Source organism: Amblyomma americanum, chromosome 11 (genome assembly GCF_052857255.1).
Source record: "Amblyomma americanum isolate KBUSLIRL-KWMA chromosome 11, ASM5285725v1, whole genome shotgun sequence".
Classification (NCBI taxonomy): Eukaryota; Metazoa; Arthropoda; class Arachnida; order Ixodida; family Ixodidae; genus Amblyomma; species Amblyomma americanum.
This window is the reverse complement of record NC_135507.1, coordinates 107,563,936-107,589,160: the sequence shown is the minus strand read 5'-3', so window position 1 is coordinate 107,589,160 and position 25,225 is coordinate 107,563,936. Positions and strand designations below refer to the sequence as shown.

General features: G+C 47.1%; 1 protein-coding gene across 1 annotated transcript in view; it reads right to left on the bottom strand.

The window, feature by feature from the left end:
* LOC144110741 (ubiquitin carboxyl-terminal hydrolase 24-like) overlaps positions 1-25,225 on the bottom strand; it is a 276,311-nt gene that overhangs the window by 115,574 nt on the left and 135,512 nt on the right. The window contains 4 exon segments of the mRNA XM_077643811.1: positions 9,690-9,909; positions 14,693-14,851; positions 15,560-15,725; positions 20,019-20,187. Coding sequence (XP_077499937.1) covers positions 9,690-9,909; positions 14,693-14,851; positions 15,560-15,725; positions 20,019-20,187 — 714 coding nt within the window.

Genomic DNA, 25,225 nt, shown 5'->3' with positions numbered 1-25,225 from the left:
CATCAATGAAACAGATGCTATGTGTAACATTTGGACATGTTCCTTTTTGGCAGCCCCTAAATATGTTTCCGCATAAATGAGCTAGCTTGTTTTGCAGCAATATAACCACGGGACTGCTGTAACTTGCCACATTTTCAAATTGTGTGAAAATCGTTGCATGTGAGGGGTCACAGCCATATCCTGTTTCTTGAAGGCCCCGTCGCTTTGTTGGCAATGCTTGGGCAACCATGGCCAGCTTTCCGCATTCATGTGCACAGGGTATGCCCATTACGTGCATGCCTTTCTGCCCATTAATGGCTTACAATGCAAACAGACAAAAAAAGGTTACAGAGCACAAGCACAGATAGTGTTTGTAGTCCACACTCTTCTTCTTCTTCACCTCAGTAAATATGGCACATACACACGCGGGGGGATTGGCCGAAGTACAGTGGAGATTGTCAATGAAGTATTTGCACGGGGAAGAAAAAGGACGTGAGGCGGTGGCGTAGAAGACTGAATCAAGATCAAAATAGAACAATTCAATTAAATTTAAGAAATATGAATTACCAGGAATTTAACGAAGCATTTTGGACATGCAACAGAATTTTGTATACAGCTAACAGGGTGACCGATCAGTCGCACTTATGTAATCATGAAGGTAGCCACAAACACTGCTTAACGGGAATTCCTTGGCGCTCGCACCGAACGAGAGAAGACCTGGAAGAGACTGGAAGAGGGACCTCCAAATACTGATTTCCTTGAACAACCGCAGGCAAGAGAGGAGAAAATGGTCTAATGTTTCAACTTGCCCACATGAGACACAAAGGTTTGTCGCAGGGAACCCGTATCTGCGTAAGTACAAATTTAAGGGGGGACACTGGTCTTAAAGCTATTTTCATTATTTCTATGCCAATAATAATGAAATTTAACTATATTGCCCAGTTTTTTGTGCTGATTTCAAATATGCCTTTCTTTTTTTTCTAAGCTAGTTATTACCCAAGTTACATCACATTAATTAGTCATTAATTAGAACCTCACTACAATGAAAATGGCTCGGCAAAAATTAATTTTTTAAACATGGATACATAGCCTAATGAATAGAGAATGCAATGTTCAAGGCAGTTTTTTCATTTTATCCATGTGTGTAATTTAATGAAACTTTGAACATCAACGTTCAAAATGTGCTTGTCAAGCATTCAAAAGTTTGCAAAACCATTAATTTTTGAAGCCTGATAGGGGAATTCTGTCTTGAACATTGCAACCCCTGCTTCCTTTAGCAAAAAAAATTACATCTCTATCTGCTCTAGATGCAGAGATATCATTGTCCCAAAACAGCCGGGTGGCAAGAATTTGCAAATTGAGAAAAATGAGAAAAACCCAAATGGGCCACAATTTATTGAATATTCATGATGATATCTGCATATTTATATTCCTGGGGGCTAATAAGCACCAGGCATGTAGTCTGACTGCTGCTTGTGGGTAGAGTGCCGCTTTTGCAGTGCCCGTTGCACACTTGCAGAAGAGGCCCGTTTGCGCATAGACTCGGTTGTTCGTCGCCTATCCTTCTCAGCCATCCTCTTCCTGTTACTTAGGCCAAGGTTAATGTCCAGCTCGCTGAGTATTTGGGAAGACGCTTGAAGACTGCCTGCACTGAAACGGACAACAGCCTCTGCAACAGCGGCTTGAACCGCAAATAATGATGCATGGCGCTCCTTTGGTGCCAGTGACCATATTAGCGAGTGCAAACTCTCGTTGCTGTTTTGAGTTTTTCCTCGCTGGCAACGCTCCAGCAGCTTTCGGTCTGCCAAGCGCTGATATATTGGCAATAGTGCCTTGCACACATGCAATGGCAAGCTATATCTGTGCTTCGGAGTGGGCTCTCCCTTTGCTGCGGCAGCATTTTGGCGGCACCATGAGCTTGGGCCCATTGGGCACAGGCTGTGATTTGACACATTATCATTTGATGTAACGTGGTGATACGTGGCCATCACTGCCTGCTGCATTGCTTCGACATCTCCGGTGTGAGACTTCAGAGCCCAGCTGTAGTATGCAGTCAACTTGTTCACAAGGTCGCCCGTGAGCTTGCCTTTGCCACTGAGGCTCTCTGTTCCCTCGCCTTTGTGCTTAGCAATCACATTGCGCAGGGCCGTGCCCATGCGCTTTTGCACATGGTTTGTGCAGTCCTCTTTCTGCACTTTTATAAAACCATACACATCAGCCTCCTGCAGTGCCAGAAATGTGCGGCTATCTCCATCACACAAAACTGTCGTGTATCGAAGGCCATGTTTCTCTAATGACCTTTGAAACATGACAAGTGCAGCCTGTACTTCCATCTCGCCAGATTTTTTTTCCGTGTTTTTCTGACACCTGTGGCTGCTCTTCCATGCCTCATACGATGGGTCACTTTCCGTAGGCCCGCGCTTGCACCCCGCACAGAAGTTGCTGAACACAACATAGTCTAGTACAAGTCCAGTGAACAGCTCAATCACTGCGGCCACACCGATGTGCGATGAATGACCCCGGGTCATCCACGAACCGTCGAACGAGACAGCGATATTTCCAGGGTTGTCCAAGTGCAACTCTGTGTAGAGCTCGCGAACGGAATGGGCGCTGTCCATCATCACTTTTTCGGCTGCGCGTGTTGTCGCGGGCGTCAGCTTGTTTTTCATGTAACCTTGCCAGGTTTTACTGTGAAGCCCTCTATGGGAGATATTCATTACTGCAAAGACATCGTTCAGTGCGGTTTGCCGATTTCCCGTACTTTGCATTGCCCGTGCAGCAAGAATATTAACAGTAAATGGACTTATTTTTTGGCTCCCTTGAGCGCGCGGCGAACTCCACGCAGATGAAATCTCGCCGCAGTTCACGCACAAGAGAGCGAGCCTCACGGCTAAACCGTATTCACGATCACCTTTAGAAACGTCCACGTTTCCGCCACACACCTTGCACTTGACGGCACTCAGCAGTTCGGTGAAAGATTCCAGATTCACAACAGTGAACGCAGTATCGTGTACGCTGCCGTTGGCGTCTCGAAGCGGGCGATCGTCGCAGTTGCCGATGAAATCCTGTTTCCTCTGCGTTGCTGAAGTCGAATCGAGAGCTTGTAGCTTTTCTTTAGCTTTCGCTTCGATTTCAAGCTGGCTGAAATATGTTGGAACCACTGGAAACGTGAAGTTTCCAACAGAATGAGGTGAGGGACGGGATAGATTAAGATTACAGGAGCGCTGAGAGCTGACCTTGCCAATAAATCAGCCACCTCGTTAAAATAGACACCCGAATGCCTGCAGGTACCCGGACAAAGCGGATCTCACGCACTGTGCACGGAACAAAAAACCTAAGCGGCCGATTCAATAAAGATTTTCCGGAGTTTTGGAGAGAGCCTAAAACTGAAAGGCAGTCTGCAAGAATAAGAACCCGTGCTACATGTCTGGGAATTTTGAGACGAACCAAACCAATAGCCAAAAACTCTACGAAGAATTTAGAAGTATAATCAGGGATACGAACGGAATAGCTCCAAGCCAGATCCTGCAAATATATCCCAATCGCCGCCTTCTGACAGCTGCCGGAGGCATCAGTGGAGAGAACAGTATGATGAGGAAAATTGTGTAGGTGTTCAGAAAGAAGACCATTTAGGATATTTGCGGGCATATGTTTCGCATGAAACGGGTAAATATGGTCGTAATAGAAGACGGGGTCAGCCTGCGTATCAGCAACTCGTTGCAAGGAGATCAGATCAACCTGAAGCGGAGCTTGCGTGAACCTAACTTGCGGAAGCTGATAACCTGGCCAATGTTGCTGTTGTTGTTAGCCTATCAAAAGATCGCACATACCCACACTGGGTGATCGGCGAAGAATCCGGTGGCTATTCATCTGTACTCAATTAACAAAAAAGAAAACCACGCGGGAACGCAACACTGGCGGATGTGCTGAATTTCAGAAACAAACCATGCAACAAGTAACAAAATATTCCTAAATCAGATTTTACATTGCATAATGAACCATGACTGTACCAAAGCAATGAGACATAAGTGAAGCATTTCATTCCTTTCGTGACATAAATGAGTTATGAGGTTTGTTGAACAATTAAAAAAGTGATTTTTCATGGCAGCCAGCATGGGTCATTTCAAGTTATAGCTCAAGATTGCAATCACATCTGATATAGATGACACGCATGCTATGAAAGCAAGATAATTTTTTTTTCTTTTTTTATGAGAAATGCACAGGCAGTTTCAAGGCTTGCTTCACAATTTAATTTCTGGCGTATACACAAAGGCATGTCTATAAATTATTCGTGCGTTACACCAGAACCAACACTACTCAAGTTGGTAAATCATGTTCATTACCTGGGTGTCATTAATAGCAAACATATGCTAATGCTGCTAATGTTATAGACGAACAAACAGTGGTTTTATGAAGACGTTAAGCAATACGTGATACTGTCGTGTCCATCAGGTAATGAACTGTGCGGCAGTTTCAGTTTCTCTTCTCTTATTTTCAAATTCAATTCTCTTACTTTCAGTTTCTCTTCTTCAGAGTTTCAGTTTCAGTCACATGCATGTTGCTTGACACCGCGTATACGTGACGCAGGAAAAGTAGAGGGGGGGGGTCGGAGGAAACTTGGCGTCAGCATGACATCGCTCGCTCCGGTGTGTCGTTCGATCTTGCATCTACAATACAACAACGTGCCGACGAGGTAAACCTTTACTATGAGTTTCACGGGATCTTACGCCCCCTCGTACATTCCTGAAAACCACGGATCAGCCACCAATACCATGGAACCAGTGGAAGGCACTGTTTTCTACCTACTTAGAGGCGTCTGGCGCCTGAGTTTCCTGCATCCCGGCGCAAAGCTATAGATGCTTCTGCAATCGCGCGGCGTCGGAGGTCAGCGTCGTTCCAGAACGCCTCCCGCCACGAGCGCAATTTTAAAACGAAGGAGACCTCAATTAAGTGAGGTTACGAAACGCGAAGATGCGTCGAAGGTGCCTCCGCCCGCCTTCCGTCGCGGAGACAAAAAGAGGGCTCCTTCCTAAAAACTGAGAGAGAGGGGAGAGTAACAGAAAGAAAATGGAGAACGAAGGCGCGAAATCGCCCAAGTGTGCGTTATTGCAATGGATTACTGCCCTATATGGAGCATCACGCTCTATTATCTGCAAAGCAGGAAAAAAGAAATAAATAAAATATATAAAAAATATAAAAAGTTGAGGGGGGGAATAGGCAATATGCTTTGCTCTCATAACTGTTTTCTCTGGTCATGAGCAAGAAAGACTGGCAGGGGGAGGAGAAGGGCGGCATGTGGAAGCAAGCACGCAAATTGGCATGACCTCAGGCGATGCAGTCCGGGTGCTGTGAATTTCAGTAGGGCTAGGACTATGATCTCTGAAGTGTGGAGAGAGTACCAGGGTTTTCATTCATACCGGCCTGCACAGTATTAAACTGATATATAAAGTATGACTCTCGTTGCTCACGCTCACGGGCATTTTGGAAGCCGCTCTGTAGCAGCGTAACTTTTAGTTTGTGAAACTCGTGACCTTCCTGGGAAAGATGTTTCGACAGGGGGAGGAGAGAAAGAGATCTGGTGTGCGCGCGGTGGTTGTTGAATCTAATTCGGAAGGAATTCTCTGTTTGGCCAATGTATTGCATCTGACAATCGCCACACTCGAGCATGCATACTACGTTACTACTGTCACAGTTCAAGTTTTCACGGATGGAGTGTTTGAAGTTAAAGAGTGTGCTTTGAGCTAGTGTTGTTGTCCGCATGTGCTGGCAAACTTGACAGCGATTCTTCCTGCATGTTTTTTGGTAGTCTGTAGGTAACCTGTCACAATTCAAGTTTTCACGGATGGAGTGTTTAGAGTGCGTGCTTTGAGCTAGTGTTGTTGTACGCATATGCTGGCGAACTTGACACCGATTCTTCCTGCAAGGTAGGCAACCAACAGGCTTTCCCTTATAGACAGTAGAGTGAACTACATAACCATATATGTTTTTTGGTAGCCTGTAAGTAACGTGTAGAACTGTTGGAAAATTTCTGACAGTCTGTCGTTTTGTTCGATTATGTTGAAATGTTTTTTTTTAGAGTTTTGTTGACATTAGGAAGGTTGTTTGCGAAGGTTAAGACGAGATTAGAGCGGTGTTCATTTGCGGTTGCTAATGGGGGATCCCCAAACATTTCATTACGATCTGTTGCTTCCGCTTTCGTAACGGCATCATCAATAATGGAGGCCGGATAGCATTGGTCCCTCAGAACCTCCCGCATACGGCTAGAATTTTTTTCGAAGTCTTCTGGTCGCGAGCAGATCCGTTTGAATCTGACGGCTTGAGAATATGGAATTGAAGTTTTGCAGTGGCGTGGGTGGCAGCTCTTCTAATGAAGGTACTGTTGCCTATCCGTGGGCTTTCTATAGACACTGGTGATTAAAGTACCCTTCTCCATTCGAATTGAGACGTCCAAGAAATTAATTTGACTGGTGTGAAACAGATGTTTGGATGTACGTTGTTAAATGCTGAAATAAACTGGATGAATTGGTCCTCTGTTTTCGTCCATACCATGAATATGTTGTCTAGGAAGCGTTTGTAAAAAGCCGTTTTTGTTGGCTATGAGCGGATAAACTCCGATTCAATGCTATGCATATATATGTTGGCATAGTTTGGGGCCATTTTCGTTCCCATAGCGGTACCACTCGTTTGTAGGTAAAAGGAGTTGTTGAATTCAAAAAAGTGGAGCTTGAGGACCAGATCAGTAAGTGCAGCGATGGTACTTAATTTGGCTAGGAGCATCATCGTTTTTGTGTTTTCCATAGGATGCGACCAGAATCGGATGCCATCATCATGCGGTATGTTTGTGTACAGAGACACTACATCAAGGGTAACTAAATATATATATATGCAAAGTTGAGAGACGCGTCATTTAGACAGATTTATTTGGAGTCGACATTTCGGACAGAGCCTGTCCTTTCTCAAGACTGAAGTTACAGCGATCTTCCTCCCGTTCTTGAGGAGTTGTAATTGGCACACAAGTCTGCCACATGAAAATAGCAACAAGCAATCGGGTGCTGGAAAGAAGATGGGCAGAAAAGAAAAATACTAGAAAAGGAAGAAAGAGTAATAAATAGAAAACGAATACGCGCTGTGGCACCCTGTCCACCAAAAAGCCGCTGGGAGCGTGCAGAAAAAAAAGAGAGAATTAAAGGAAAACGAGGAGCGGGAGGAGAGAATGGTCGCCCCTCAAGGCAGAGCGGCGGCAAGTACAGAAGCAGACGGTGGAGGATTCGCGGAGATGCGTGTACTCGCGTGCCCCTGGCCAAAACGAGTAAAAAAAACCAGAATAAAGCGCAGACGGCTGGAGCCTCTTCGGCAGGAATAGTCAATGTGGAATCAGCGGCGCAGTTTGCTTAAGTAGAGACATGTGCACAGTGCATGCAAACACAAAAAATAAACATAAAAAAGGCGACAAAACATCCGAGTTCGGGAAAGTGTCGTGGGGGGGGGGGGGGGGGGGGGGGGGGGGGGGGGGGAGGCGGGGGGTAAACGTGAATGGCGGGAGCATTTAGGCAAGGGTTCTTCAACTGCACCCCGCTCGGCAAAGTGGTCGAACTTGGTGGGGTGGAGGTAAAGATGCGCTTCTTTATCCCGCGCACGCTGTCACAAACGTGGGGAATTCTGAGAAAACTCTAGGGAAAATGTGTCTGTCCCCAACCGGACATGACGTCATTAAAAGTCACGTGACCATGACGTTAGAGGCGTGACGTCACTTTTTTTTGGGCCAATCAGCGTTTCCAGCCCACCGACCCGCAATCGCTTGTCCAACCGGAAGCGGTTAGTGCAGTGTCGGCTGGCGGCTATGGAGCGCAGCGAGTCGTAAAGAAAGATCACTGAGCTCGACGCCATGCATTTTATTGCCAGTTCGTGGAACGCAGTGTCGCAAAGCACAATCGCCAACTCGTTCAAGCACTGTGGCTTTAAGCGAGAGACTGCCTCCTCTGCTGGAGACGCAACGACCTCGATGCCGCTTGAGGCCGATGCAGGCTTCGCCGACAACGATTTCGAGGATTTAAACCTCACCACGACCTTCGCCGAGTACGTGGAGGCCGACAACAACGTTGCGATCTGCGGCGAGGTGTCGCTGGATGATGCAATCGCAGAGGCTTTGCCTAGTGCCGACATCACTGCGACATCGAATGAGGACAACGACGACACCACAGATGCCGTGCTTGTGCCTACCACGTTCGCCGAGGTGCTACGGCATATAGACGGCATCCGGAACTTCATCTGTTCAAGCGACGCCGCAGAGAAACTCCTTTTGGACGTTGCCCAACTTGAAAGAAAGCTTTTGCAAGTTCATGGATCAAATAAGGTCCAAAAGAAACTGACCGAATTTTTTTAAAGTTTGCGCCGGCTGGCGGGAATTGCGGCAGCGGGCAGTGGAGTGCCGGAAAGGTCCGTTTGAATAAAGCATGATTGGTACCTGTACTGCAGCATTAATTCTTATCGCATTTACTTTTTTGGTAATTTCGGTTACCAAGCCCTGCAGAGCATGTTAGTAGTTTACACTGAAGTTTCTCATAAATTCGTCGCGCGAAAAAAGTAGTATTTTTATAGGCATAATTTATGTTTGGATTTTACACTGCCCGCATTTTACGACGCTTTTTCGCAGTCCCGAGAAAGTCGTATAATCGGGGTTCCACTGTATGTAGCGAAAGCAAGTGTCAAACTCCCCGGTTGGCCTTGTTCACGTATTTCACAACGTATGAAGCACAGGCATAAATGTCCAGTATGACCTGTAGGTCCATGTTTGATTTCAGCACCGAGGCTATCCAAGGACTGAAGGGGCCGCATCACTCTTACGCCTATTCTCTAGACTAACCGCACATTGTTCTTCGATTTCTTGAGCCCGCCGCTGAAGTCTCTGGGTCGCATTCCATCGTTCATCACGGGCCGTCTTCAGTGAAGCAGGACTCAGGTCTCTCCTCCGGCTGCTGTCGCTGCTGCTAGCGTGCGAGACACCGGATGTTAAACGTGCCTGTCTCGCGGCGACCTATTCACGGCGGCGTTTAGCCAGTTGTTCGACGCACTGTTCGTCTGTTTCCTGGGTGATTCGTTTCGTCTTCATCTCGTTCCGCTGTTGATTCCAGGCCTCCTCCAGCTTATCAGAATTGTCGCCGTCCATACTGTCGCCTAAACTGTGGGTGCGGCACATGCCAGCTCTCCTTTTCAATCCTGTGACATCTTATCACGCATGCGACGCAGCTGTCGAGGCGAGCGCAACGACGAAGAACGCGGTGTCACGTCCTACAAAGCGGCGGCGGCGGCCAGCGGCGCGGTGTGACATCATGCCAGATGGCGTGGCGAGCGCGCGAAGCACAGTAACCTTCCGCGGCGAGGCGCGCGTTGTGACGTCACGTGCCTCGATGGAGTACCACCACGGCGAAATCGCGAGTTTGTGGCCAATAAAGCTTTCGCTTTAAAACCCCATGTTTCCCGCCTATGAGCCGCAAGGGTGAACAGAACACAGATGGGAAAGGCGTAATAAAAATAAAAAAACACTGCAGAGATACACACATCACGTCCCTTAAAAAGTCTGAAACAAAGAAGCCCACAGCAAGGAGCAGAGAAAGACCTGCGAGATGCAATGAGGAAATGCCAATACTATTTCTTTTTGTCCCACTTAGCCTAGCGTGTGGCAGGCCCAGCCAAGACACGCGCAGAAGTACCTCTGGTTAGACCCGCGGGTGTAGCTGGAGGGAACCCAGAGGGGCAGATGGGCCTTGAGCAGCAGCTGCAGCAGAAACGGCCGCAGTGGCGTCTGGCCGGCCACTGTGCGGCTCAGCCGGTGCAGGCCGTCCCGCGCAGCACACCGCACCTCCTCACTTCCACAGCCGAGCAGCACGTCCAGCACAAAGTCACGCACGCAACGCAGCTCACAGAACCAGGCTGCAGGGATAATCACAAGCGTCCTCTTGTGAAGAAAGATGCATCGAATGCAATGCTCTCCATGCATACAATGCTCAACAGACATCAGCTATACAACAATTGCCCGGAATATGCCTCTACCACAACATTTCAGCAAAGACTGGCTGGCCTACCGGAATGACCTTGTGACCAAGGTGGTGGCGATCAATTGCGGCTCTTTAAATTTGTCATCAAGCTTATGCCCAACAGCTTAAACCAGTGTCATTCATCACTGCAAATCATGCATGACTTTTTTTTTGCACTGACATACCCAGCACTCACATAATATCTCACATAAGTACCCTCGAACAATAATGAATAAATAAATCAGTATGGTACCAAAACTTGCCACTTGCCCAGTCAACTGTGGAATGCAACTCACTGCCTGCAGGTACTGCTCAAGCACCTGGGCTAACATACTAGTATATTCCTTTCTTTTACAAATGCACCCTTTTAGTTCATGCCCTCATTTTCTGTTTTCTTTTATTGCTGTCGTGCATAGCATGAAAACATGAGAAACATTATTATTAGGGGTGTGCAAATATTGAAATTTTCTATTACAAATCGAATATGAATAAATAATGGCTTCGAATATTGAAATGATTACCAGAAATCTTTATTTGTTATTTATCCATAAATAAATAAAAGTATTCATAAAAAAAACAAGTGTTCAGTGTGAGAGGAAAAAAAACCTCAGAAGAAAATTTTGCAGTCATTTTTGAGTGGAACCTCGTTAATTCGAAGTCCGTCGGACCGCGAAAAATCAACGAATTAACCGGGTTTTCGAATTATCAAAAATGAATGAAAAACGAGAAATAAACGTACAAAACGTGGCTGTATCAACACTGCACCTTTATTTCGCCTGAAAAACGGTCACTTGAAGTAGTCATCGATGCGCGACTGCTTGGCGCGGTAGTTAGCCGCACCGTAGGCTGCGTCCTCCAGTCTGCTTACAGTGCGCAGCAATTCGCTGTTACCGCCGCTACACTCCACAAAACTGCGCACAACGTTCAGCGACTCGACGACTGCAGCTAAAGCTGGTGCTCGGGCGGGCTCAACATCGCCTTCACCTTCGCTGGAAGGCCCGTTTTTACATATTTCTCCTTCCAAGTCGGCACAAGACGTTTGGGCATCAAGTTCGGCGCTCAAATAGTCCGCAAAGGTCAATCCGTTGCTCCCACCACCGTTTTCTTCGTCGAAGTCGGTCATGCGCGCACACAATAACTCTCCTTCATCATCCAGTGTGCAGCTGGCATCAGATGCATCCTCGGGACTGTCATCTTGTTGCTTGGAAAAACCGCCGTGCATAAAGCAACGCCTGATCATATCTCCCTCCACCTGCTTCCAGGCGTACACGATTAGGCAAATGGCACCCAGTAGGTCCACGGAATATTGCTTGCCGTTGTCATAGCACAACAAGATCCTTTTAAGCAAATCGCAGCGATAAATCTTCCTCGCTTGCAGAATAACGCCTTGGTCCATAGGCTGCGACACAGCTGTAACATTCGGCGGCAGGAAGACAAGCCTAACTGCTGTCAAGTTCTGGATGTCGGCGTGGGCTGGGCAGTTGTCAACAACAAAAACAACTTTTCGTCCCGCGGCAGCAAACTTACGGTCAAGGTGCCTCACGTACTCCTCGAACAGCGCTGCCGTCATACAAGCCTTTTTGTTGCTTCTGTACAGCACGTCATCTTTAGGAGGAAGTCGTGCGTTCTTGAAGCACCGAGGCTTCTCCACTTTTCCTATGATCAGCAGCGGCAGTTTGTGACTGCCGGACATATTCGCACCAAACAGAATGGTTATTCTGTCCTTGGGTTGTTTTTTTCCCGTGACTACCGCATCCTTTGGGGCAAACGTCTTCGTAGGCAGCATTTTGTAAAACAATGCGGCCTCGTCCATGTTGTAAACATCGTCCTCCGCGTACTGCTGAAGCAGCGGAGCCAGTGTATGCTTTTTCCAATTCTCGACAACATTTGGGTCGACGCTCCCGCTTTCGCCGCACACTGTCACGAATTTGAGGTTATTGTGGTCTTTAAATCTGGACAACCAGCCGTTGCTGCACTTAAATGCTTCATGGCCCAGCCGCAGTGCAAGCTCATCGGCCTTTTCGCGCAGCAGCGTGCCGTTCACAGGCAGGTGTGCTGCATTTGCATGCTGAAGCCACTTTATCAAGGCGTCTTCAACGTCCGGATACGTAGGAAAACGAATCCTTGTCCACTTCGTCGAATGCGTCTTCCCGTAGGCCTCGAGGATCTTCGTCTTATTTTTCAATATAGTCGAAAGGGTCGATAAAGGCACCTTGTGCTTTTCCGCCAACTGCGTTTTGGAGCTCGTCCATTTTTCAGCCTCCTCAATTAGGCACACTTTCTGGCAGAGAGTCAGAGTTCTGTACTTCGGCATTTTCTTAACACTAACACCGCGCACGTGGTCAAGAACTAGCAGAGCACAGTACTCGCCTGGTCGCGGCACCGAACAATAAAGAACAACGAGCAGTGCCTGCCACAAGCGAGACAAACAACAAAAACGGAAACGGAACCAGAAAAATTTTGACCTAGTGGCACCTGCTTGTTGCTTTGTCAACTAAAGCTAGCCTCTAAAACCGGTGCAGATCACTGCGGCACAACAAAGCACCGGACAGAAAGTTGATTTAAAGTGCCGCATGGCTTCCACTCCAGCAACTATACTGGCCTCAGAGACTGGCACTATAGAAAAATCACGGAGGCCATGGCTTAAATTGACGTATTATCCGGATGAGGGCGCGCTGGCTGTTCAAATTATCCGGCAAAATTTGCATGCAAACTGTTGGGACCACCGAAAACCTTCGAATTACGCGGGATTTCGAATAAACAGAGTTCGAATTAACGAGGTTTTATAGCTTATGGTCTTTGCAACCCAAATTAAACAATATCACTTTATATCAGTCTTTAGTTTGCACCATGTAAAGAAAAGTTATGCACACAGGAATGTACCTTACTTGATTACACAGCCAAACAGTGCACAACCTGAGGCCTAATCTATGACGGTTTACTTTTGAACTGGCTGGCTTCCCCGATGGCCACTGCGCACGATTGGCCATGTGTAGTCGCCATGGGCCTGGTAACGTTAACATTTCAAAAGTTAACGACGCTAAACATCGGTGATACGAATATGTCTGACTGCATGCTTTTAAAATGATAGCATTAAGGTTCCCACTCTGCAAAGGCCGTTGTCGTTGTCGGTGTTATAAGCAAAAAACCTCCAGAGAAGCAACCTAGGTGGCCCACCCAGGTGCCGTGACCTTGCGGCGTCATCACAACCTGGCTGCAAGACTGTAAGCAAACTGACCACCGTGACATGTGCCGCTTAAATTAATGACTGGTCGTGAAAGGTTGATTGGGAAGAGCAACCTGGTTTGCACAAGCCCCACCGGTGGCAGAGCCTTCCATCGCAGGGCAGTGACGCATCGCTTAACCGCTGCAGCACTGCACCAGGAGTGGTGTGAGGACTCCCACAGATCCATGAATGCAAAAATGGGAATGACCAATTCTGCATATACGGTCACTCACTCATTAACACTACCGAGTCATGCCCTTAAGGCGGAGCTTAAGTGTCCGCTCCAATTTCTTTTTGTTGATGATGGATGAATGGACGGACAGACAGAAAAACAGACGGGTGGGCAGGTGGGCGCATGGGTGGACGCAAGATATGAAATTCCGTATCTCCCGAAAAAAAATCTGTTTAAACTTTTTTTCCGCGCAATGAACCCTCCCCCAAATTGATGTCTACTTTTCTGAAAAAAAAAAAAAAGTGGGTTCATTACTCAAGAATATAAGGTATTCGATTCAGATTCAAAATTTAGAATATTCACACACCCTGAGAACTTATGAATAGGACTAGAGAAAGGAGGAGCAGGGGATGACATGATACAGCAAACTGACCATCACAGTGGAAACAGTAACGTGCATGAAGGAGATCGAGAGAGTGAAGGGGTCCAAGGAAGCAAAGGAGAGGGGAAGAGAACCATAGTAGAGTCACCAGCACTGAGCAGACTTGGTTTATAAGCAGTGCCTGCATTTACAGGACGCACAAAAATGAGTTTTCCCAGCACATTCAAGCACACACTGTGTCTTGTTTCGAAAGGTGGGGGGAAAATATAAATAGTTTTTGTTCTGGGGGGCTTCTTGGTGATGCAGAAAAGCCACTTACAGCCGCTCAAAAGATCCAGGTTTCTACATTAGTCGCATATACTTTTCTGAAAGGTATAAGGAGCTCGTTTGGCAGCATCCGGTGTCACACCAAGGTTGATGCCAAATGTCAGGTCACGTGATCACACATGGTCGGTTCGGTTGGGTTCAGTTGAGTTGGGTTAGGTTAGGTTAGGTTAGGTTAGTAGGATGCCAAGTGTCAGGTCACGTGATCACACATGGTCGGTTCGGTTGGGTTCAGTTGGGTTAGGTTAGGTTAGGTTAGTAGGATGCCAAGTGTCAGGTCACGTGATCACAAATGGTCGGTTCGGTTGGCTTTAGTTGGGTTAGGTTAGGTTAGGTTAGTCAGGTCAAGTGATCACACACGATTGGTATGTATGATGAGGTGTATGAGCAAGCATGACACGACACGTGGTCATGACAGGCATGTAATGTCATGCGATGTCAGCAAACCGAAAGCGACAACAAACGTGTTGATGGGCTCCTTTTTCTATTGCAACCCAGGCTGGGCAGTGTCTAGGTTTTTTTCAGTGGTACAAGTACATGGTGCCAGCACAAGCAGGTGCAGAATGCAAGGTTACCTGAGACGTCCTCCCTGAGCTCAAGGCAGGAGAAGAGGAAGCCAAGAGCCTCCTGTGCGAGCAGTGCGTCCTTGCGGTCCACAGAGTCCTGGCTCACGCAGATTCCGCCGTGGAGGCCCAGTGAGTTCTCTCCATCACTGCCACTACTCGTGCCACTACCTGAGGAAGAACAATTTACCTTATGTACAGTTGAGCCCACTTATAATGAATGCTCGCTTTGTACGAATGAAGACAATGCAACCGTCACAAAGTACACTGGGGCTATGGCACAAGGTCTCGAATAGTATGAACGGCCATGGACAAAAAATTCTGCAACAGAGAGCACGCAAGCCCCGGAAACTCTCATGCCATGACACACTGCGCGGTCTTCATTGTGGTCCTACGCAAGCACATCGATCAATACCACTTCTGCTTTCCGCTACAACGAAATTCAGCGGAACCACAAAAGATTTCGCTGAAGCGGAAGCTTCACTGTCGTGACATTGGACCAAACACTTACAGATTAAACTGAATAGTTTATGAACAATGTTTATTTTTCAAAAAAAAACTCTCAGCTTGGGTCTTTCACCAATTCAAAACCAATGCCATGGCACGATTTTCGTGGTACTCGAGAAATCTTGGGCAATGGATGTATTTGCATAATAAATGCACATTATACATTTTCTGTCAAAACCAATTTTTTTTTTCCCGCAAGCGCCCCTACTCCACCGCACAGCTCCGCATGGCAGGTCTTTGGCTACAACTACACTTGAATGGTAACGAAAAAAATATCGAGAGAAAGTATCTTGAGAAAAGTAGCTGCTACTTCCCCCTGGCCTTTCAACAAAAGCGCTGCTGTGGTAGGGGGCCCCAGCCACTCTGGGTTACCTGTACTGCTCTGTCGGCTACGCCGTCCTGCAGAGCTCGTGATGAAGTGGGTGCCTTCCCGGGTGGGCAGGGGAGAGTTGGCGAGCCGCAGTTGGCCCGCAGCAGCCGCCCATGCCACCCGCACGAGCGAGTCCACCACTTCCTCCAGGGCAGCGTGAGTCATCGTCTGCAGAGAGGAAAGTGTGTGCGCCAACCTCTGCTGGCTCTGCATTTTCCGTGCACAGCTGCTCACAGGAGGCTCCCCTGACGGAAGCCATACATCAGAAATGTGACAGCCCAGTTAACTCTCCATGATGTGGATTTGGGCGACAGCTGTTGCAGTTTTAACATTAGGGTTATTGTCCCACGAAAATCCCACCAATGTCAGAGATGGTGGCAACCTGGCGACTGGATTCTGAGCAACCATGGCAGGTGACATTGACATCAACGACGTCAACGCAACCTGCCCACCGGGTTGCAATATATGCAAATGTTAGCACCATCACATCATAGCAGATGCCTGCTACTGCAGCTAGCAGTCTGAATATAATGGTTTACAGACCAAAATTTGCAAAGAAACTAATGCAAACACACACAGAACTTGCCAAAGAAGCAGCAACACATGTGAAATCTAATAATCCACTCTTAAAGTGCCTTATGTGTTACCACTGTTTCTTGTGATCAAGTACATTTTGAGTAACAAAGTCTTGTAACATCATTGCAAAGATCCGACCACCAAAGTACGCTACACCTGTACTCAAACCTCCTTCACTTCTAAAGGCTCATCAGGGGTCATCCACGCTTGACACAGAAAAAGTGTAGGAAGCCAACCAGCCGACACGGACACAGTGAATGCATTATGCATGTGACCTCTACAGGTTGAGAATGAGTGCTGTGATAGGGAGAAAATAAGGTTCATACAATGGCTACACACAGAGTTGAACCCCATTGTAAGAACAACATCTGTAACAGACAGTGAGAAATAAGACATTTTTTCAAAAATTTGGTTGGCTGCCTTATCTCTCCCATTTTGGCAGACCTCCTTTTGTAACAATCATTGGGTATAAAAGATATTTCGTAATAAAGTACACGTTACATTTGAATTTTGATTAACAGTCTCTCTTATAACAGGCATTTCAACTTGTCAAAGTTCTCCTGTGCTCTGCAAATGCAACGCCATCACTCGCAGACCACAGTTACATCTATGCACAAGGGAGATGGCAAGGTGTGATCCCTGCATCCAGCATATGCATTGGCAAGCATGCTGGAGTAGGTTTGCGCATGTTCATGGCAGCACATGCGAGCAGCCGCAAGCACGCTGCCCAGATTTGTGCCTGCCAGGTGGCTGTGCTCGCACTACCTGTGATGCACACATGCTGGAACTGGCACAGTTGTGTGCATAAACTAGAGGGCACGTGGTCCCCCTCGACTTTCGCGGGACGAGTTTTGGCTGGCTGCCGCTGCAGCAGCCACTATTCCCTGTGTGAAATTCGCTAATCAAGTTCAATGGCACGAGTATGAGATTACATGGAGATGGGTGCCTCTTTCCGATATTTGACATGAGGTGGTGCTGGGCATGCAGACGTAGGATGCATACACCTAGCAGGCATCCATAAAGCCACCACTTAAAAGCAACAGCTACACAGTGGGACCATAGATAAGACCAGCAGTTGGAGGTCCCATAAATAGGCCCCACACCCAATAAATACGGTAGACTCCCTATAAAGGGGCTCTGAAAAACCTTCCAAGGAAAGCACATCAACTCGCTTAATCACTGCATTGTGTTGTCACGAAAACATGAGCCAAGTAATACACTTCTACACGCAGCAGAGGACCCACAATCACGTGCGAAACTGGACAAGTCCTTCCCGGCGACTTTTTCATGCTTGCACCCTCCTCTGTCGCTCGCATCTATGTATACATGTTGAGAGGTGGCTATTGGTTAGATTCCTTCAGATGTCAGGCAGCTACCGTGGCCGCGGCCAATCAGCCATGTAGCTCCGGCGCGTGAGGAAGCTCTTTCCCAGAGGTGAGGCCGGCGGAGGAGCGCCAACCTTCCAGCGTGCAAAAAGTGACGAGAGGAGAGGGAAAAGCGCGAAGATGCTGAAATTCAAATTCTGACTGCACATAACTCAGCTTGTACAAAGCGCATTAGAAAATTTCTTGCTGGACAGTATTCGTGAAGAGGCGTGCTTTAACAACCCAGCCATACTGCAACTTTATTAGAGCCCCTTTCAGAGCCCCTTTAAGATGAACTTGAAAGGATCAGAAAATTTGTTAGTCTAAACAAAAATGCACCCAAAAGAGACATGTGAGCAAGCTACGCATGTCCAAATATATGTTACATGACAACGAATACAGTAAAACCTCGAAAATTCGAACTCTGTTAATTTGAAATCCCAGATAGTTCGAAGAATTTCTGCGGTCCCGCTATGTTTAATGCAAAACTGACTGGATAATTCGAAGTAGCAGCCTGCCCCAGCTCGGTGTGAAGTGACGGCCCCTCGGAGCCGCAAGATGGCGCCGCAGAGTGATGTCGATGCTTGATATGCAAAGCGCCCTAGCCCAAAAACTTCCAGCACAAGAACCAGACTATGCCATGGCTCGTGGACCGCCGAAATGTGCGTCTGCATGAGCAAGAGTTACGGAAACATTATTTGCTCGGGACGAATACTTCGAGATTTCAAATACCAAACATTCGGTTCGAACTGAATATCGAATACTTTACTGTTCGACTGAATATTCTAAATTATCAAATATTTGCATAGGCCTACTAATAGCGCAATTTCTTATGGGCAATTAAGACGCTTTCCTTCGGTGTTTTTTGGTTTCGACTGAAAAGAAGCTAAGTCAAAAGCCTACCATGCAAAGCTATGCTATTGGTATTGTAATTTAGATATAATATCACTACAGAAAAATGTTCAATGATATCAAAGCATCGTAATTATGAAATATAATTAACTGACATTATAGTTCCAAATTTGACATATTCGACTGACCATAAAGGAATAGCATAGCTCCATAGCTCAGTTCTTCCTGAATTGAACAGGGCGCGAAGTTCAGCTGCATGTGCTCCGAACTCCCCATTTGGAGCTTCTTAGGCATCAAATATATTGATTTTATAGTAGCTGAAGGTTGAATGATACCTTGAAACTTCGTAGGTAGGTACTTCAGAGTATACTCAATACTAATATGCCATTTTTTAAAAATCAAAATTTGCGCATCTTTTTTCACCGTTTCAAGACCCGCGTCTCCTCTTAAGTTGTATCCTACAATAGGAGGCAAGACAGCCAATACAATAGCTCAGCTTCTGGAGCATTGCATGCGACATGAAAAGGTCATGGGTTCAGATCCCACCGGCTGCATGTGGCTGTCTTTTCTTCTACTTTTTGTACAATTCTCTCCAATTAGAAATGATTACGGAGCTAATTTTCATTTCAAATCAACATTACCACAATGGAAAACATTCCTCTATGTGTTCCTTGCTTTCAATGACAGTTGGCTTCTTTCAAATAAAACTGACTCTCAACAACTCAAACTCTAAGGAAACCAAAAATCTGTTCAAATTAACAGCAGCCTTTTAACCATTTGAGGGTTTTTGCCGTATATGTATGGCGGCGGTTTTCCGTCCCACAAGGTCTTTGGGAACGGTTTCAACCTTCCGACTGAAATTTCACACCATAATGACGATGCATGCTCACTGGGAGGTGCTGCCACTTCCTAGAACTTACAAGAAGCGTTTGAAATCTGTTTGTGCTACCTTCTTACGGAGATAAACAGAACTGGTCACTGGCTTCAGTGTGTAGCACGGTCTGCGGCAACGCCCTTTCGTGGTTTCGGTTTCACCGCATGATCCCAATAGAGGCACGCGAAACTTGATTTCTATCTTTATCGGCACTCCCTTGCAAGGACCGTGGAAGTTCATTTCCATCTTTATTGGCTCTGCTCTTAACTTGTTTATCACCGACAATTACGGGGTATTCTCGCTCTCCTTGTTTTCTGTTTTTCCTTCGAGCTCTTCAGATGCAGGACAAAGTGGCGATATGGCCGAATACACTGCCCGTTCTCTTGGCACCCGACAGCGATGACTCTTCCCCATTTTACGTGTGCAGACTGCGACAAGGCGCTATTTTTAGACCCGCGTTTCAGGCAATACCACACTCTGAAGTACTATTGAACGTCAAAATATTGCTCCAGATTTATTTTACTATTTCTTGCCGACCTTACGCATTTTTTTTTTACATTCAAAATCCACAATGAATTAATCTGACCATCTGGGAAAGTTTAAAAAAAAATATTCGACCCTCAAAGGGTTAAAGTACACCTGATGCTGACTGGACCAAAGCATCAGTTTGAATAAAGTGGGTGTTCGAATCAACTACATTCCACAATGCACAGTTGTTCAAACTGGATGTCAAAAAGACCAAAACAGCCTTTTCATGAAAATGACAGCCCCAAGATTGACTGAGAGGGAAGTCACCTTGATGATGGGTGTCAGCGTAGAGATTGGGGTCATTCGAACCAGGTCCACCTGCAGCTTCTTTGGCGTGGTGGGCTTCACTGGCGACGGAGCGCCACAAGTGGTGGACACTGAACACGAGGAAGAACTCTGCAGGGCATGAGGCACGTTCTGGCCACAAATGAGGAACCTGCAAGGCAGTGCATGCATGAGCGAACGCTGTTATGGCTTCAGTTTAACCCTATAACCCTGCATTCTGCTGTGGTTGTGCATCCCTCCGCCCTCCCCTTCCACGGCAGCCACCCTCTGGGTTCTTCCGTTCCCGCCGTAAAACTCCCCCCATCTCTCTCTCTTCCCCCTCCCTATGTGAAGAGGAGATTCCCCTCTCTCAACACCTGCCCATTGTGTGGCCACAGGTTGCGGCCAGTGCGTTTATCTAATGAACTGAATTAAATTAAATAGGCTCTCACAGCCACCCGTGGGGATGCTGCTCTTCCCAAGCTATCTCTCGCCACCAGGACAAGGCACACAAGTTAAGGTAAGATCCTGGCTTGGGATCGGTACGTCCGGAATAAAATAAATGGGTAGTAAGTCCTTATTAATTCAGACTCCATCTCTCTCTACAGGAAAAATGTGAAAATGAGGTGAAGCCTTCTGTGGCGGCTCCACTGCACAAAAAGTGAACAGCCCGTGACAAGCGCGCAGTTCCAGGGCACAGGTAAAATGACAGTGACATAAGCAACGGGAAAGCAAATTAACACCAGCACAAAGGTAGAAAGGCCAGTTAAAAACAACTAAAAAGAAAACTGCCCAGTGCACACTGCCAAGGCACAATGGGCTTAACACTGGTACAGCCAGACTGGTTCTAAAAAATAAAAATAAATTGCCAGCAACCCAACAGTCGGCCTCAGAAACTAGTGCATGGCAAATGCACAGCCAACAGCCGCCATCACTGTGGGCTTACTGTGAAGCTCACAAGTTGAAACTACAAGGCCGGGCTAACTTTTGACCTAGCCACAGGGGCCCTCCCTTTGCCGTCGTCACACCTTCCTTCCATCACGCGCACAGCAGAGGCACGTGAGTTACAATGCCCCATGCAGAGATGAGAATTTTACATGATCGCTTGCCCTGACGGTAACATTGCAACTCTGCTTTGCTTTCGGCCCCCTAGCAAAATTCCTCAAAGTTGGCTTTCATGCACGTCAGAGTTGATCAAAATGAGATAGCAGAGCTCACACTAGAATGGTTGCAAAGGAAACAGGACAAGTGCCGTAGGTGTGGCCGTTAAGTATAAAACTCATTATGGAACGATAAATAAAGCAACAGATGTTTTTGCCCTGTGATTGTTAGAAGCGGGTGACTGGCCATCTTGTTCTCATGACGTGTGGCATGTGAGAAAGCCCACTGGCGGAATTTTGCTCGAGGTCCGAGCCTAGCAGTGTTAGAATGTGACCGGTCCACACATTAAACGATGCGAGAAGGAAGCGAAGAGGTCACCTTTGTACTGTTTTTACGACACATTTCACCTCAATGTTTGGATAATTTGCCCAGCTATTGTGGTTTTGGGACAGCTATATTTATGGGAGTTGGCAGTATCTGGTCACTACAGATTATTGGAACAACTTCAAACACTCTTTTCTCAAATAAAATACAAACCAAATAACAAAGATGTTCAATTGTTTTCGAAATTCCAAATATTCATATGCTCCTAGTCGGCAAATGTTGAGTGTCCTTGTAAAATTTTCCTATTAGTTTTCGAAGTCTTACTGAAAAAAGTAAGACTTCGAAAACTAACAGTTGATTCACTGCTGCACTTTGTTCAAACTTAGGAATGTGTGAATAATAATTTTTACTGCAGCGGTGGCCTAGTGGTTTGAGCATCCGCCTCGCATGCGGGAGGTGCTGGGTTCGATCCCCAGTGCCGCCGGGTACCCACCGGTGATAAATGGGTACAAGCTTTCCCTTGCCTGGTGCTCGTCTTCTTTGGGGTGAAATGCTTGGGAAACGGGTCTTTGACCCCACCTTGTGCAGTGAAGACTACCTTGTGCCATGGCGCTCTTTGGCCAAAGCTGCCCTTGCGCCATAAAAATTCATCAGCATCAATAATAATTTTTTGGTTCGAAGTCGACAGCAATTTTTTTAGAATAATTTCAAAGCGAATATTGTGAATACTTCTGGCACACAAAAAAAAGTCTGGCGCCACAATAGGCACTTTCGAAGTCATGTATTTTTCAAATGCACGATGCCATTACAAGAAAAAAAGGGGGATTGCATTGAAGTTTAGTCACACTTATTGAAGCTGTGTCCTGTAAAAATGGCCATTCGAAACTGGGAGATTTGACGTACATGCGGAACTGACATATTTGTGCTGTGTGAGACCTATCTATGAGACCTCTGACTGCTGCTCTTAAATACGACTGTGTCGTTGAGAAGCTACTGTTTTTAAAGGGAGAGGTGGGGATCGGAGTGAAATGCCTTATTTTTTTGTAGTAGAGCAATGAAATTTAGCACGGTTATTGGGAAGTGTGCTGAATGACTAATTACAAAGTTTCATTGATATAACTTGAACAGTTTTGACATAACAAATTTTCATTTGCAGAAAGCCTGGCGTGACAAAACAACATGGTAGAAGTTGCTTTTATATTTTACCCAAATGAATAGTTCATGCAGTGACACTCTCCAAATATATTTATCACCCTTATTTTTTTTTTACACGGAACATTATATCCATGTTTGAAACACGCAGTCGTTATCAACATTCCAATTCAGCTTAACAGTAAAAAAAAAAATGAAATATTTATTAAAAATATAGGAATGTCACTGCATAGAGAATTTACTAAGAAACAGAGTGCAACAAACCCCATGCAAATCCCACAAGGCATAGTTGTTCTATGCTTTCCGCAAGCAGGACAGTCGGCTCAAAACTCACTTCTGAGAAAACTGGCTCTAAAGTTTTGCAAGCACTGCAGATTTATTAGAAAGCACCAGAGCTGTAATATTTTGCATCATTGCTGTCACGCATCTTTTCGCACCTTTGCCTCTTTGTTTGGTGGGCTTTGGATGCCTTCAGGTGTTCTTGGTCCTTTTTTTTTGAGCCCTCTGCATGGCAAGGGCACCATCATGCACACCCGAGGTGGCACACATTTCCGAGTAGGCACCATTGGCTCTCTGAACTGTACTTCACGACTGCCTCATTTACTGCCATCTCTATAGCAAAAAGCGAGGCATGCTCGTCCTTCGACAGTGCTGACCAAACTTCGTTCAATTGCGGATGCTGCGCGAAGGGAGTCGCAAATGCTGCATGTCTGCGCTTCTGCCGTCACTGCCGACGACACGAAACACGGCTTGAGGCACGCCTGAATGGTGCTACGTTCGGGCGACAATTCGTCCGGTGAATCTTCAGCTATCGCACTGTAGCTCGTTGACGGTTGGAGCGTGTTGTATCGTAGTAATGATAATTAGCAATGAAACAGTACACGTAGCATACAGTCGAGCCGATCTGTATCCTCCTACTTCGTCGTCTTCTCTCCCCATGCGCGCGAGTGCGTGCAGCGCACTTGCCACACTCCATCTTTATCACATTTCCGCCGCACTTAAAAAAAACAAAATGTCTAGCGGATGTCATAGTCTTTGAACCGCTTCTTTCTGCGAGTACTTCGGCGAGGCGGCGCAGGAGGTGAAGCCGCAGTTGCCGCTGTGGATTTACTACACGAGGGTTGAGGAGCGGCTGCCGATTCCGGAGCGGGCGGAAAGGCTGGCATCATATGGATTGAAGGCGCGTCCGAAGAAGGACCCTGGACCACGGTTCCGGACTGTGGACTGGGCGGCGGCATTCGGTTGCCGTCGATAGGCGGCGAAATATCAGCGAAAAGGGCCGCTGGAGCTGAGGAGGACAGTTGCTGCTGAACTACTTCTGGGCGAACCGCAGAAAACTTGGGCGAGTGTGGCACTCGCCCATCATCCAGCAGATAAGATGCAGGTCCATGCTGCTCCACAACCTTCCGAAGCTCCGAAAACCGAGCTGACAGATTGCCTCGCACATTTGGTTTGCGGACACGCACGTACTGGCCAATCTGAAAGTCACGACACTGGGCGCCACTCCGCTGGTCCGCATAAAGCTTGTATTGCGCTTGCTTCTCGTCAAGCCTCTGCCGCAAAAGCTTAAGCGCTTTTGTCGGATCCATTGAGAAGGACTGATCCGGCAGTCCTACGACGTTAAGTCTTGTGCGGGGCAACCGGCCATGAAGTAGGACAGCTGGTGCAATTCCTGTCGTGGCATGGGGCGTACAGCGGTAGACACTGAGGTAGTCCACAATCGCTGTACGTAGGTCGCGTCGCTCGCACAGAGCTAGCTGAATGTAGGACTTAAGCACTCGATTGAATCGTTCAACGAGTCCATTAGCTTGGGGATGGTACACTGAAGAGTAGCAATGGCGTATCCTCTGTTCGCGGAGGAAAGTTTGCATGGCCAACGATGAAAATTGAGGTCCGTGGTCAGAGACAATCTCTTGAGGGTAACCCTCACGAGCGAAGAGGCCAAGCAGGAACTCTTGAACGGTTTGAGTTGTGATGGCATCAGCGAAGACAACTTCTGGCCACTTACTGTAATAATCCATGAGAGTAATCGCGAAGCGGCAGCCACTGGGAGCTTGGTCGAAAGGCCCCACGATATCAATGGCAACCTTATCCCAAGGTTTCTCTGGGAAGGCGACAGGTTGCAGAGGAGCTGCCACCGGACGAGCCGATTTGTCACAGGACTGGCACACGACGCATGTCTGAACCATTTCTTCGACGTGCTCGTCCATTCGCGGCCACCAGTAGAGCTCTCGCAGTCGACTTTTCGTGCGGCTGATCCCGGGTTGTGACTCGTGCGCGATGTCCATGAGGCGTCGTCGCAAACTTTCGGGAACGACGAGCCTGTCACCTCGGTACAAGACGCCTTGCACGACGGACAGCTCCGAGCGCAGGAGATAGTATGGCCTAAGGTTCTCCGGTAGGGATTTCTTGTCCGGCCATGTCGCCGATGTAAACTGAATGGCTTGAGCAACTGCCGCGTCGCTGATGGTTGCCTCTTGAAGCTCTTGTAGAGTCACGGCTGGCGATGGCAGGCAGACGAAGTCGTCGTCACTGGCGTCGAACTCACTGGGCTCACTGCACGATGTGGTCGGTAAGGGAAGGCGAGACAGAGCATCCGCAACAGAGTTGTCATTGCCTTTGCGGTACTCTAC